This window comes from Cyprinodon tularosa, unplaced genomic scaffold (assembly GCF_016077235.1).
Source record: "Cyprinodon tularosa strain WSP-4 unplaced genomic scaffold, ASM1607723v1 ctg76, whole genome shotgun sequence".
NCBI lineage: Eukaryota > Metazoa > Chordata > Actinopteri > Cyprinodontiformes > Cyprinodontidae > Cyprinodon > Cyprinodon tularosa.
This window is the reverse complement of record NW_024039518.1, coordinates 1,432,174-1,447,598: the sequence shown is the minus strand read 5'-3', so window position 1 is coordinate 1,447,598 and position 15,425 is coordinate 1,432,174. Positions and strand designations below refer to the sequence as shown.

Below are 15,425 nucleotides of genomic sequence, written 5' to 3'. Positions count from 1 at the left end.
TTATAATCTATAGCTATACACAACATAAAACATACAATATATGCAATAATTAGCACATAGCTACATACTATATACACAGTAGACTGTGCTGTGGATTAATGAGGTTTTGGTCCGGATTGACAATTCCCTCCTGCCAGATGGAAGTGTCTGAAATAGTTTGTGGCTGGGGAGCGAAGGATCAGCCACAATCTTCCCTGCATACTTCAGAGTCCTGGAGGCATACAAATCCTGGAGAGATGGAGGATTGCAGCCACCCTCTCTGTAGACCGGATGACACGCTGCAGGCTGCCCTTGGCCTTGGTGGTAGCAGTTCCTGATGATGGTGGAGGAGATGAAGATGAACTCAATGGTGGACTCAATGTCCTTGGCAGGTTTAATTTTTTTCAGCTACCACAGGAACTACAACCCTCAGAGATAAGTCAAATGAGAGAGATGTTGTCTGCAAACTTCAGAAGCATGTGGAAGTGCAGGTGTTGGTGTACAGGGAGAAGAGCAGAGGATAAAGAACACAGTCCTGGGCGGAATCAGTGCTGATGAGCTGTGAGCCAAAGACATGTTTTCCTCATTTCATGTGCTGCTTCCTGTCAGACAGGAAGTCTGTAATCCACCTGCAGGTGGAGTCAGGCACTCTCACCTGGGAGAGCTTCTCCTGAAGCTCTGCTTCAGGATATTAAAGGCAGAGCTGAAATCCACAAACAGGATCCTGGCATAGGTACCTGGGGAATCCAGGTGCTGGAGGATGTAGTGAAGGACCAGGGTGACAGCGTTGTATGCAGACCTGTTGGCAAACTGTAGGGGGTCCAGGAGTGGGTCACTGATATCTTTCAGGTGTGAAAGCACAATGCATTCAAAGGACTTCATGACCATAGAGGTCAGGGTGACAAGCCTAAAGTCATTAAATCCTGTGGACCTTAGAAATTAGAACATCTAAAAAATAATATCAGTTGACTGTTTTAAGTTCTACACGTTAGCCATAAAGTAAATAAAAAACCCATTCCCTCCTCAAGCTAACTCCCCCCTCTAAAAATATCGCATTCAAAAACAAAGAAAAAAATTTAACAAATTATTCTTTGATATTCATTAAAGAACAACATCAATCATAATGTATTAAACTGTTAAACCTGAGAAAGGACAAAATTACCTCTAATACCTGAGTAAATACATCACAGTTATACAGTAATTCGCAATATGGACTGTAAGCAATCTTTGACTATGTTCACACAGCAGGACTCAATTCTTCTTTTTATGATATCCAATATTTTGATTTGGTCTTTCATTCAATGCAAACCAATATCACACTTCAGTCTGAATGGTTTATATAGTTAAAGTGTTTATTAAACAAACATGGTTTTAAAGACCTTTTGATGATATTGTGTTAATATAATGCAACAACAGTTCAATCTGAAAAACTCACATTGAAAGAAAAGACAATAAGAAGAATTTTATTGATACAATTACTTTAGTCTTTGGTGCTCAGACCTCGGCAGGAAACATAGCGCTGAATTTTGTTTGACATGCATGAACAGGAGTAAAGGACAGGGATGTTTCCCCTCAGCGCTTGAAGCTGGTAGTGGACTGGAGATAGATGAAGTTAGTCAATCTGTAGACTGCTGGTTAGCGAGACGGTATGCTGAGCTTTATGGGGAGATCCAATGGATTGCGTGAGCTGATACTAGAGCTTCTCTCTTGGACCTGAAAGATGGAAGTCCAGTTTGGATAACAGAGGTTGAGAGAACCTGTCCATTATGAGCAAGAATGAAGCGACAGTGGAGAGGAAAAACTCCCCATTGGGAAGGCTCAACATGGAGGTCTTCTGCCGGACTGGTTGAAATGAGACTTGGAACACAGTGAGAGTCTGGGAGGAATGATGCACGCTTAGTTTTAGCTATGATGGTGGAGGAGGGGCTGGAGGTAGGTTGAAACGGGGTAATCTGAATTGAAGTCAGACATAGCACAACCACTGCCTGCGCTTTGGGTAGCAGACGGAGTTGTGGGTCAGAGACCTTTTAAGATGAAGGCGAATAATCAGTTTACTCAGTTGAACTTCCGCCTTTAGGTTCTATTTATTTAAAGTTACTAACTTTTGTTGTTCATATATGCCTGCTTGGTTACTCTGACTCTAACTCCTGGGCTTCACAGGCTTTCAGACAAATTATAAATTGAAGCGCACAAATTTCAACCATGCAACAACTAAAAAGGTTTTTTATATTAACTTTATTAATTTTAAAAAGGAAACTTTAAGGTCACTTGCACATTTGAAACTTGTTTTATTTCTAAGCACAGAAAAAAATAACATTTTGTTGAATATGAAGAAGAACTGAGGCATGATTAATCCTAGTAGTTAGCTTTGCCAAAAAATTACTATAGTGAGAAAATTAGTTCATCCTCAGTTTCTGCGCCACACAGGTATGGATGTCTGTCTGGGAGCCACACCATCACTACAGGGGATGAAGTAGGAACTGGTCTCCAGACACTCAGGAGTGAGCTTCAGACACACAAAGCAGAACTCCACCTGGCAGCGAGGACAGATGATGTTCTTGCAGCCTGTCTTGTCGTGCTCCACCCTCTGACCACAGGTGGGACAGGCCCGGATGGAGGGACAGGCATCGACCCCCTGAACCTGAGGGAGAGCGGTGGTCTTGCAGGTCCTAAGCAGTTCCAGGTCATGGTTGATGCAGCCATCACTGCCACAACGGTCAGAACGAGGAGCTGGACCTTTCCAAGGCTTTGAGCACTGCCAGCAGAACTGGAACTCATCATCATTATCTTCTGCACACACCAAACACTCGACACAGAGGTTGGTCAGGTCCGACCTCTCAACATAGGTCTTACATCCAGGACACTGTTAGAGAAAAGAAACGACATAAAAGAAAAGAAGATCTTAGTACTTTGCAAGAAATCTGCAGAATCATGTATGATGAATTTATCTTCAGTTGTCCTGGCACCGTTTTAAAATCACAGTACTCTGCTGCTGCCAGGCGGCCCATATTTTCTTCAAAGTGCTGCATTTCTTCAGGGGTCAGGACCGCAAGGCGGCGAACTTCCTGATAAGACCACACAGCACCACACTGCTGCACGGTGCCATCCTTTAGAGCTGGACACTTAAACTTGTATTGGCCCTAAAAGTTCAATCACAGACAAAAGACAATTTAGGAATTTTAAATGGCTGGAGGAATACATGCCACATGTTGGAGAACAGTTCTGTATGTTAAAGCTGGTAGACAGTATTGTTGTGTTCTTTTTACAAGTGTTGTCAGAAAATTTAGACTTTCTCTTCTATTATATATTAATTTATCCTGTTTACTCACTATAAAAGTTTTGACTCAGCCTGTTTCACCTTCAGTCCGCACCGTTCCCTGGTGAGGGGTATTTGTAGACCAGATATACCGGTAGCTTCTTCCCTTAACAAACCAGATTCTTTCTCAAGGTTTATTTATAACATGTTACTCTTAACCAAAGTGTCTCTAATTTAAGGGGGAACGAACACTGCTCAGGGAGAACAGGGCAGAATGCTGCCATAAGGGCTGTATGATGAACTGTTCTCTCTTTGCAAAGATATGAATAAATGTACCGACTGGGTGAAATCCATCTCCATTTATTTGACTAGAGTGAATAGTTTAATATTTTTTTTCCCACTACAAAGCAATAGATTTATTGAATGAAATAAATGATTTCAGAAGACATTTACAGTGCATGCTTGTCAGATTTATAATGCTAATCATAATTTTGTTAACTTCGCCTTGTATCTATAATCTTGATAAAACCCAGGGAATGCCAAATAAAAAATATTTAACCTTATCTAATAGCAGAAAATTTAACAGCATGTCAAAGAATAATGGCATAACAACACAGCAATAGGCCCCTAAGCAAGCACCCCATCACATCCTCCCACCCCCCGTTTTCCTTCCTTCCAGCAGCTCTTCTTTTCTTTTTCTTTTCTGGAATCTGCTTAAGTACTTCTTTTTGGTATCCATCGCCGCTAACACATTGTATGTAATGGTTATGGTTGTAATCTATGCTCTGGATTACCTATAATTCCAAGTCGTTGAAACATATTATATGAGTGTATTTTTTAATCAACCAAAAACTATACACAGTTATTAACATAGTAATAAAAAGTACAACTGTCTGCTTTGCTATTGGTGCCCTGTTTAAACGGCATACCATCATGTTTAAATATGGCATGTGTTGCGGTATAAATAAGGTCCCTTCAATCAAACTAGTGTCAGGTGTGTTTAAGAGGAATTTTTCTGCACCATTACATCTGCAAAGAGAATTGCGTAGGGGGCCAACCAGGTGTCAGTGACGGGGGCCCCTAAGCAACTGCAGTCTCTGCTTACTGATAGTTATGCCATTGTCAAAGATACTAGTGTATAGACATCTCTATTGTAAATAGGACTGTTAACATTTAGGATTCAGTTAAGCTCTTTAATCTGGACTTTCATGACAGCCCTTAGCAAAAAGTAGTTTATTCACGTACACTAAAAGTGCACTAATTTCATAGTGCACTTAGAGTTTACTTATTCTAAACTATATTTCATATACTTAACCAGAGTATAGGCAGGAGTACTTGCCTATACTATTGTTTACTTTATTGTTTACTAAAGTATGCTTTCAGTATACTTTCGTAAACTTAAAAATGTCCCAATTTAGTTCCAAGAAGTATTACTTTACCAATACTTCTAGAACACTAAAGGACATTGTTCGAGATACTTTCTAAACTTATACTTATACTTAAGTATTATTAATAGAATTTACTTCAAGTATATTACTTTTTGCTAAGGGAGTGTTTCGCCATAGTCTGAGTATACACTTCAAAAACAACTGCTCTGGTGAGAAAACAAAAGTAAACATTGAAATGAAAGCAAATTAGGCTAGATGTTGGAAAGTACCTGATCCAGCAGGCTGCGACACCACCCAGTCAGAGATTGAGGAGTAACAGCATGACCACAGGACATCTCAGCTCGGAGACCCTGATCTCCTTCCTCCGGGGCTAAAAGACCAGAGGACAAACTCAATACCATCAGACATTACTACCAAAACGAAAAACATACATATCATAAAACTCAAAGTTTCGTTCATTGATTGACTTTAGCTCATAGCCCTGCTCATAGACACCGCCGGATGTTTTATTCTTACGCATCGGATCCAGATCATCTGGTCTGTTTACGAATTTCAGCGTCGTGTCTCTTGGGTCGAATCTTTTCTCATTCTGAACCGGTCTGCTCATCCTGGATCTGCTCAGCACCTCAGATTGTAGCAAGTTGCGTCTGTCTGCAACCGAGAGACGGGCTCTATTACAGCTGCTGCTACGTCACTTGCAAGGCACATTTTACTTTCAGTTCAGCTTTTCCCCCTGAGCGCACATTTTCATTTATAGATAAAAGTATCTCTGCTGGACCGAATTTCTTTATTTTTTTTTAACTATCCAAATATACAATGCCTTTGAAGTTTACTCTCCATAAAAAACAGAAAAAAAAATCTAATGTAATAACAATGAAAAAAAAAAAAGAATTACAAAAAATATATAAAACATGGCATAGATTTGGAATATAGACAGACAGATTTTTTTTATTTGTTTTAATATTGCTGTTATAAAGTTACAGTACTTAAATAGTTGTTCTAGAGTATATAAATGTGCTTGAGTTCAAAGTGCACCATGATGTGATGCATACGTGCTGAAAGCAGCGCGAGCTGAAGGAGAATATCAACAGCAAACCCTGCGTCGATTAAAACAGAAAACAGAAAGTATGAAAAGTTTCGATGTGACGTCACTTGTCGCGGCTTCAGTCAGCTGAAGGAACACAGCGAGAAAAGCAGTGCAGCAGACGGCTGAAAGATGGGCAAAATCTAACTGGTCGTGGTTCATGGACTGAGGGGTGAAAAGATGATGATTGATCTGTGCAACACAGAGGAGCAGATGCAGAAAATGACGGTTCGACAACTTAAAGAAAAGATCGCGGAGAGGCTCCCAGAGACAGCAGGTAAACAAGATTTGATAAACTAAAAGCACTGACAGTTCATTATGGGTTTATTTAAAGTCGCTCACGACAGCAACACAGAGAGTAATCAAAAGTTATAGGTCTATGCTGATTTGTTTAAGGTACTATCATGTGTAGACATGTTAGATTTTTTTATTTTTATTTTTGCTTTAACACTGATTGTCAATGAGCTGCAGAACTCAATTGATTTCTAATTAATAAATGAAACAGCGATATTTTTAAGTTTTTTTCATGATACTAACACATTCGACATACAAAAACAAGTTTAAAATCAAAACTGAAAGTAAAAATCCAATTAAGTCCCTTCAGCCAAATACAACAGTATAAACAGATAAATTAAAACTTTGGAGTATTTTGATAGGCCTGTGTGTACATGTATGTTGTGGAAATATAATCCTTTTATTGGTGTTCGTGATGATAACTGTCCTATATATTTGCTCTTGTGTCTGTTTGTTCACAGGAAAGGACAGCATGCGACTAATCTTTACAGACAAGCATTTGGAAGGAGACTCATCCCTGCTGTCTGAGTATGGGATTCAGCACCTGTCCGTCATCCAGCTGGTGCTGAAGGTCCCTGGAGGACAGACTTCATACTGAGACCCCAACACCTTAAACTTTCACTGCCGTTGCTGCTGCCCGAGGGGGGTGGGACTATACTATTAATGTTTACAAAACACAAGGGTTTGATTTATTGGTTATTTGTTAACTTGTGATATATATTCTTTCAAACCCCTGTTGCTGTTGTTGATATTAATCAGTTTTATATAAGTCTAATTATTAACCATGATATAAATCTATGGGAAACAATTTGTGTTATTGTGTAACACTCTGGAGCCTCTTGAAGAGCTATAAAAATGGGAAATACAGCATAAGACTTTGTATTTAAAGATTGGGGTGAGTTCAAGTAAACTGCGATAAGAGAAATTAAGGGGATAACCTATTTACGACTAATGAACGGCAATCAATAATCTGTTTAATTATATATTATATTATATTAGATCTTTTCAAAGGTATTTTTCAATGGAATAAATTATATATTTCATGAAAAACTTAACATGTTTGTTTCAATGTAAAATGGCCCTAATAGAATAAAGATTATTTGAGATACTGGTTTGTTTTTTTTTGTTTTACACTAACTTGTGTTTAAATATTTATTCTTTGAAATGGTGGTGGAATTGACAACCCACCCATGTAAAAAAAAAAAACAAAAAAAAAACTGCAAATAGACTAAATGGTTAGTGCAGTTATTGCAGTAAAAATTATTTTTTGTGCTACTTTGTGTAAGACATCTTAAAAATTATTTCTTTAGGTCATCCAGAGGTTACCATCCCCCCACTAAACCAAAGTGATCTGCAATTTTTAGTGCTTCATTTCTGGAGATTTTTGCCATCAAAATTGTCACTTGTACTGCTTTAGTTTTTAAGATTTTAATTATGATATAAGGCTAGAGTTTACCATGCATTGCATTTCCAGTTGTTGTGGCAACCTTGCACAACTCGCCTGCCAAAGTAAACATAAACAACAATGGAATGTGAGAAGATTAAGTCCTGGATTTCTTATTTCAAGAGGGGACCACAGACCTGAATGAGCTCCTGTAGTTAACAATATCAGATGTGTTTTCATTCACTGTATGTGATCAGGATATCTAATATCAAACCCAGAGCCACCAAGGTTAGAACACATTATTACAGTTATCTTCTCATTACATTTTATTGGCTTTATCTAGCTGCATTTAGTTTAGAATCACTTTGTGTTTCTGTAGATCTTTCTTTTTTTTATCACACTGTGCATTAGGTTATCTGGGATTTATTAATGGATCTTTGTATATTTTTGGGTTTAATAAAAATGTTGGTCATCAGCTGCTTATTGTGTGAAAATGAATGAAGATCACAGCAGTACTTGTTACAGGCTCATACAGGTTGTATTATTCTGGTACCTAAAAAATGCTATCATCTACTTCTAGCCGCCACAAACAGTACAGGAAAATCCCCAAGAGGCAGCTGCTGCTTGGATTCCATGTGAACGCATCGTCCCTATGTGTGGGTCTGAGAGGCTCCAACAGCAAAATAATATTTGAAGGCAGGATTGTAATCTTGATGAACTGACTACTCAGACAATATTTTGAGGTGGACTTTCTCACTTAAACATATATTCAAACTGCTTTTTACCCACTTATCACAGCAAATATAGCAAAGCCACTCTCTGCCACTGAAAACAGGAGCAGCAGAAGCATCAGATGCATCTGGATACACTTTACATACCTTAATGTGCGAAAGCATAACAAATAAAGCAGCAGGCGGTTTTTTTGCTTCTGAAATGCTGCGAACATAGCATTACACTTTCTGATTGTTTGAATTAACCTGTGAAGCATAACATTGTACCTAAAAATGATCTTATGTCTTCCTTATGACATTTCCACCTCTAATAAAGCACACTTACTTCATTACTAAATTAATCACCCTAATCATTACTAAAGTAGTGTTGAAACAAAGACAAAAGTTTGTTGCATTCTACCTCAAATTGCAGAAAATAGCCTAAATTACTATAGAAATTACTATAGAAAATAGTCTAAATTTCAAAATTCAAATCTGCCAGACCCCCTTAAAGTCTAAAGATATGATACACCAAGGTGTACATCCTATGAAATATTCTTAGCGAAAAGACTGACAGGTTGACCTAGTTTCCTCTATCACTGACCAACCTGCTAATTTCTAAGCTCATCACTCCTGAAAGCATTAAGATGGACATGGATGCAAAGACAGCAGTGTTGATTTAGATGGTTTTTAGTTACTTTACTACAGTTTTATTTCTATGCTGATTCTGTGGGTGGCTGGCAGTAACAGTCGAGGAGATTTAATTGAATTTATATGGGTTGATAACACGTGAAATCTTGAATGGGCCTATGAATCTTGGGGAAAGTGTTCGAGACATCCCCTTGAGGGGGATGTCTCGGGTGGAAAGCCACACTTCCTGGCCCACAGAATACTCAGGGGCGGGGCGTCTCTTGGCGTCAGTGAAACGCTTAACTGACTCAGATGACTGGTTGAGTTTGGCGATGGTCTCCCTCCAAATCCTCCGACAGCGACGGATGTGTTGGTTCACGGACAGCACCGATATCTCTCTCTCATCTGCGGGGAAAAGAGGTGGTTGATATCCGAGACTGACCTGGAATGGAGACTGTCCAGTGGATGCGGAACGGAGAGAGTTGTGGGCATATTCTATCCACGGAAGGTATTGGCTCCAATCCACAGGGTTATTTGAAGTTAGACAGCGGAGGGTGGATTCCAGATGCTGGTTCATACGCTCGGTCTGGCAAGACTTAGAGAAACGGTCGACAATGGTTAGTATGGTGGACATACCTCGGGAGACAGGGAGACCGGTGACGAAATCAATGGCTATGTGGGACCATGGACGCGAGGGAACAGGTAGTGGTTGAAGGAGACCAGAAGGAGGTTGATGTGAGGCCTTGTTACGAGCACATGTGGGACAGGCCAACACATACTCTTTAACGTCTCGATGGAGCGTAGGCCACCAGAAGCGCCTAGAGATTAGAGCGACAGTCCTACTCACTCCCGGATGAGCGGAGAATTTTGCGGCATGCATCCACTGGATCAGACGGGACCTGACAGAAGAAGGGACATATGTGCGATTAGACGGACCGGTACCTGGATCTGGTTCGGTGACTAGGGCTGAGTTGATTAGGTCCGTTATCTCCCAGTTGACCACTCCTACGGTGCATGAGGCTGGGAGAACAGGTTCAGGTGTCTCAGGATGATCGACGGAGTAGAGACGAGAGAGAGAATCGGGCTTCACGTTCTTGGATCCGGGTCTGTAGGTGATAATGAGATTAAATCGGGAGAAAAAGATGGACCACCTGGATTGGCGAGGGTTAGCCTGTTTGGTTGACTGGATGTGAACTAGATTTTTGTGGTCAGTCCACACAAGGACCGGATGCTCAGCTCCCTCCAGCCAATGCCTCCATTCTTCCAACGCCAGTTTGATTGCCAGGAGCTCACGATCACCCACATCATAGTTTTGTTCAGCAGAGGAGAGCTTACGGGAAAAAAAGGCACAAGGGTGTATTCTTAGATCTGAATCGAGTTTCTGAGAAAGAACAGCTCCAACACCGGAATCTGAAGCGTCCACCTCAAGGATGAATTGTTTTTAAGGATCAGGTTGAATTAGTACAGGTGCTCTGGAAAACATGGATTTTAATTTCTCAAATGCAGCTTGGGCCTCGGGGGTCCACTGAAAAGTTCGTTTGGAAGACGTTAGTGAGGTTAATGGAAGGGCGGTTTGGCTGTAGTTCCTTATGAACCGACGATAGAAGTTAGCAAAACCTAAAAACCTCTGTAGTTGCTTTCGATTCTCTGGAACTGGCCAGTCTAGGACTGCCTTGATCTTGTCCTCAGAAGGTTTTACCTGGCCGCCCTCAAGCACAAACCCCAGAAAGGTGACTGAAGACTGATGAAATTCGCATTTCTCGGCTTTCACGAACAGCTTATTCTCCAGTAGTCTCTGTAGAACGAGACGGACATGTCTCTTGTGTTCATGGAGATCCTTGGAATAAATGAGAATGTCATCAATGTAAACAAACACAAACACGTTGAGGAAATCTCTGAGAACATCATTAACAAGGGCTTGGAAACAGGCTGGGGCGTTAGTCAGACCAAAAGGCATCACCAGGTATTCAAATTGGCCCAAGGGTGTCTTAAAGGCAGTCTTCCATTCATCACCCTCTCGTATTCTGAGGAGGTGATAAGCGTTTCTTAAATCCAGCTTGGTAAAGACAGTTGCACCCTGCACTGGTTCAAAGGCTGAGGCGAGAAGAGGCAGTGGGTATTTGTTTTTAATTGTAATTTGGTTCAAACCTCGATAGTCAATGCATGGCCTCAGGGAACCATCCTTCTTGCCCACGAAGAAGAAACCGGCGCCCAGGGGAGAGGATGAAGGACGGATTATTCCAGCGGCCAATGATTCGTTGATGTATTTCTCCATAGTCTCTCTTTCTGGTTTGGAAATGTTATACAATCTGCTGCTTGGAAGAGGAGCACCAGGTAAAAGATTCTAAAAACGATTCTATGGCACAATCGTATGGTCTATGTGGAGGTAGGGACGTCGCACTGACCTTACTGAAGACGGGGGCTAAGTCGTGGTACTCAGAGGGAACTGAAGAAAGGTCAGGAGAGTCCATCTCCCCCCCACCTCTAGGAGGCCCCAACATCGGGGCAGCAGAACGAAGGCATGTTTCGTGGCACGTAGTAGACCATGATTCCAGGAGACGTTTGGTCCAATTTATGTGAGGGTTATGCTTCTCCAACCACTCGAATCCGAGGACCAGGGGGGAACATGCAGAGGGAAACACAAAGAAGGCGATAGTTTCTCGGTGGTTACCTGACAAAAGTAGCTCGAGGGGCTGGGTTTGGTGGGTAACACGATGAAGTCTCTTTCCGTCTATGGCGGACACACTGAGAGGCTGAGACAGGGGAACCGTTTTAATCTGGAGCTGCTGGACGAGGTCTGAGTCGATTAGATTACGCTCACAGCCTGAGTCGATGAAGGCGGAGAAAGAGAGACTCTGGTTATTACAGAAAAGGGTGGCTGGCAGTAACAGTCGAGGAGATTTAATTGAATTTATATGGCCCGCCAGACTCCTCATATCCTCTGGCGGGCCCCGGCTTTTGATTTTGCCGGGCAGGAGGCGATAAAGTGACCACTCTCACCACAGTAGATACAAAGTTTTCCTAGAAAACGCCTCTGTCTCTCCTCAGGAGAGAGCCTAGTGTGTCCCACCTGCATAGGCTCATAATCCCTTTCGCCTGAATGAGAGGCCTGAACAGGCAATGATAGAGACTGGGGCTTAGATCTCTGTGTGGGCATCTGCTCTGTAGAGGGAGAGAGAACAGCCATGTTATGAGAGGCAGAGGAAGAGTTACCTTGCTTCTTAGAGCTGTTTCTGGCTCGAATTCTGTTATCTAATCTGATGGAGAGACGAATTAAATCTTCGAGGGAGGCTGGTTCATCGAGGGTAGCAAGTTCATCTTTGATTTGTTCATTTAAAGCCATGAAAAATGCTCCTTTTAGAGCGCTCTGGTTCCATCCGGAAGCTGCCGCCTTTACCCGGAAGTTAATTGAAAAATCTGCCACTGAAGAGTTACCTTGTTTAAGGTTGAAAAGAGCTCTGGAATCAATCGTTTGGTCTGTCTCCTGGTTAAAGACCTGGGAAAATTCAGCAAGGAAGTCAGAAAAATGGCAATTTAAATCGTCGTCGATGGCAAATCTTGCCTGAGCCCATTCTAACGCTCTTCCTGTTAACTGAGAGAGAATGAACGTTATCTTCTTGTAATCTGTAGAAAAACAACCAGGAGAGTTCAGAAAAATCAGTCGGCACTGGAATAGGAATCCCTTACAATCTTTCATGTTGCCAGAAAATTTTTCTGGGAGACTAGGACGGAACTCTGATGACGTCACAGGTTGTGACCTCGGGGGAGGAACTGGACCCGGAAATGGTTGCTGTGCGGATGTAGCGTTAGCTCCATTCAGAAAGTTAGAGCAACTCTGTAGCATTTGGTTATGAGATCCAACAAGATGGTATAACTCACGAAGCGTTTGGGTTTGTCCTTGGAGAAGAGCTTCCTGCTCGTCCAAACGACGGGTGAGGTGATCTGCTGGGCCTTGAGTTTGGCCGCAGTGTTCTGTCATGATCGGTTCTCTAATGGAGACCCAAAGATGCAGAACACCACTGACGGACACAGGATGAAAAGTTTAACAAGTTTATTTGCACAATCACACTGAATATCCAGAAGGCTGGTTCGGGCCTGGATTCTGGTTTCACTGGAGTCTGCGTGAGAGACAGCACAGTTAAGGAGTGTTGACGGGGTTTGGTTTCCAATGAGCACATATAGTACCTTGAGGGTTCTTGAGGTTCTCTTTGGGAGAGTCACTGTTGGTTCTGGAGAAGGATTTAGTAGCAGAGTCCGTTAGCTGCTTCAGCGTCTCACGTCTAGTTTGAGCAGACCTTGGCATTGGTTTCCCAGCTCTAGCCCAGAGCTGCTTGGAGGTTGTCTGAGGATCTTCAGGGTTTGGCTCGGAGGGTCGGCTCGGCAGGTTAGCTCTTCCAGAGCTTTCACGGGGGAAGCACGAGTTTCCTAGAGGCACAGAAACAGAAGTTAGAATCCAACTAGGGATAGAGTCATGGAGATAATCACTGAGATCAAGGCTTTAGCGCTGACCAACTGGAACAACACTGCGGCGTTGAGGCAAGGTCTGAAGACAGCTTATGTAGTGGATCCTCTGATGATCTTGATGAGCTGCACCTGTGCAGGAGGCTCCCTCAGAGGATCCACGGCGGACTCTGCTGGAGAAAGATGGGATTTTCTCCAGCTCCCAACAGATTGATTACTGTTTATTATTCTTAAGCTATTCTTCTGTCTTAGTTTAGGGATCACTATCAATGTTACTGCAGGATTACCAATCCTGAAAAAAAATAAACCAAAAAATAAACACAAATGCTAATTAAAAGTTCTGTAAAAAATAGTTACTTTGGGAAGGTGATAAGAATACATAAACAACATCTATATACTCTGATGAGCCTTTGGATGAAACCTGCTTCAATAGTTCATTGAGGTCAGTCTGGTTAATTCCAACTAAAACTATGAAATTATTAGTCATCTTCACAATCACGTTTCTCTTTAAAGATGATATTATTTATGCGGCTCTCTCTGGTGTGTTGTCTGTCAAAGCATTTCAGACTAATTCAACCATGTCATTATCATAGTTAGTCCAAATGTTAAAGTAGTTTCTAATAGTTTAGAAATTGGATTTAAAACCGGTAAAAGCTTTTAGACTCCACAGCAAGTTAAAAATTTTGATCAGAGGATCATTTTAATCCTATGATGATTTAATAACACCATATTAAATCAGCAGATCAAATACGTATAGTGAGTGAAAACACATCTCATACTGTTCCCCCCCTGTTTAAGGAAAGCTCTGTGTTTATACCTTAAAGCTTTCTATCCATCCATCCATCTTCCTCTGCTTATCCGGGCTGGGGTCGCAGGGGCAGCAGCTTAAGAAGGGAGGCCCAGACTTCCCTCTCCCCAGCCACTTCTTCCAGCTCTTCAGGAGGAACCCCAAGGCGTTCCTAGGCCAGCCGAGAAACATAGTCTCTCCAGTGTGTCCTGGGTCTTCCCCAGGGCCTCCTCCCGGTGGGACGTGCCCGAAACACCTCACCAGGGAGGCGTCCAGGAGGCATCCTAACCAGATGCCCGAGCCACCTCAACTGGCTCCTCTCGACGTGGAGGAGCAGCGGCTCTACTCCGAGTCCCTCCCGGATGACCGAGCTTCTCACCCTATCTCTAAGGGAGAGCCCAGCCACCCTACGGAGGAAACCCATTTCGGCCGCTTGTATCCGCGATCTCGTTCGTTCGGTCATGACCCAGAGTTCATGACCATAGATGAGGGTAGGAACGTAGATCGACCGGTAAATCAAGAGCTTCGCTTTTTGACTCAGCTCTCTCTTCACCACGACGGACCGGTACAGCGCCCGCTTCACGGCAGACGCTGCACCAATCCGCCTGTCGATCTCCCGCTCCCTTCTTCCCTCATTCGTGAACAAGATCCCAAGATACTTAAACTCCTCCACTTGGGGCAGGACATCCTCCTTGACCCGGAGCAGGCACTCTACCCTTTTCCGGCTCAAGCTTTCTATCTGCGGCTATGTTTCTGAAAAGAGATCACTCTTTAGAAACTCTTTAAATAACACTTAATGTATATGTATTAAATAACCACTATAAATGACAGAAAACAGATTTTTTTTTTGTGAGAAATTGTAATCTTACTCAGTACAGAGAATTTGCTTTGATTTACAGAAGGCAGCGCTTACCACATCTGTTGAAATGGCACAGAATCTCAGTTAAAGAAGTATTTTATACAACTCCAGAATGCCCCATAATTAGATCAAACACGTCGGTAAATGAAGAGACATTCTCCATGGCTCCAGCCTTATTAAAATATTACTTTTTGTTCTTCACTAAAGGACACTGCTCTCTTCCATTCCCAAATCTTTACCACGTACATAATGAAGATGAAAACTGTATAGCCTGTCAGAGGAACTGTCCTATTTAGATAAAATACTTGAGAAAACATTAGTTATGACACACAACAGGCAGGTATTATTAGGGTTAACAGACTTAAGGTTAATCCTAACACTCCAGAACCTCATTCGGGTCCATGGTCCACTATCTCGGTTTATAGGGATCCAGTCAGTCAGTTCACTCTATTTTCCCTTCTTTCACCATGATTTTCAACTTGTAATAAGAAATCCAGGACTTGCTCTTCTCACTGTCCATTGTTGTTTATGTTTACTTTTTGCCGGTGTGTCATACAAGATGGCCGTGGGACCTGGAAATGCAATGCATCGAG

The 15,425-nt window shown here is 42.1% G+C and overlaps 1 protein-coding gene across 1 annotated transcript; it reads right to left on the bottom strand.

The window, feature by feature from the left end:
* Positions 1-2,199: 2,199 nt before the first annotated feature.
* On the bottom strand, positions 2,200-5,299 carry LOC119773419. The gene is made up of 4 exons (XM_038270423.1): positions 5,140-5,299; positions 4,893-4,993; positions 2,946-3,119; positions 2,200-2,842 (listed from the first exon to the last, which is right to left on the bottom strand). The coding sequence occupies exons 1-4, from the start codon at positions 5,228-5,230 to the stop codon at positions 2,387-2,389; spliced, it is 822 nt and encodes a 273-aa protein (XP_038126351.1). The 5' UTR covers positions 5,231-5,299; the 3' UTR covers positions 2,200-2,386.
* Positions 5,300-15,425: the final 10,126 nt, after the last annotated feature.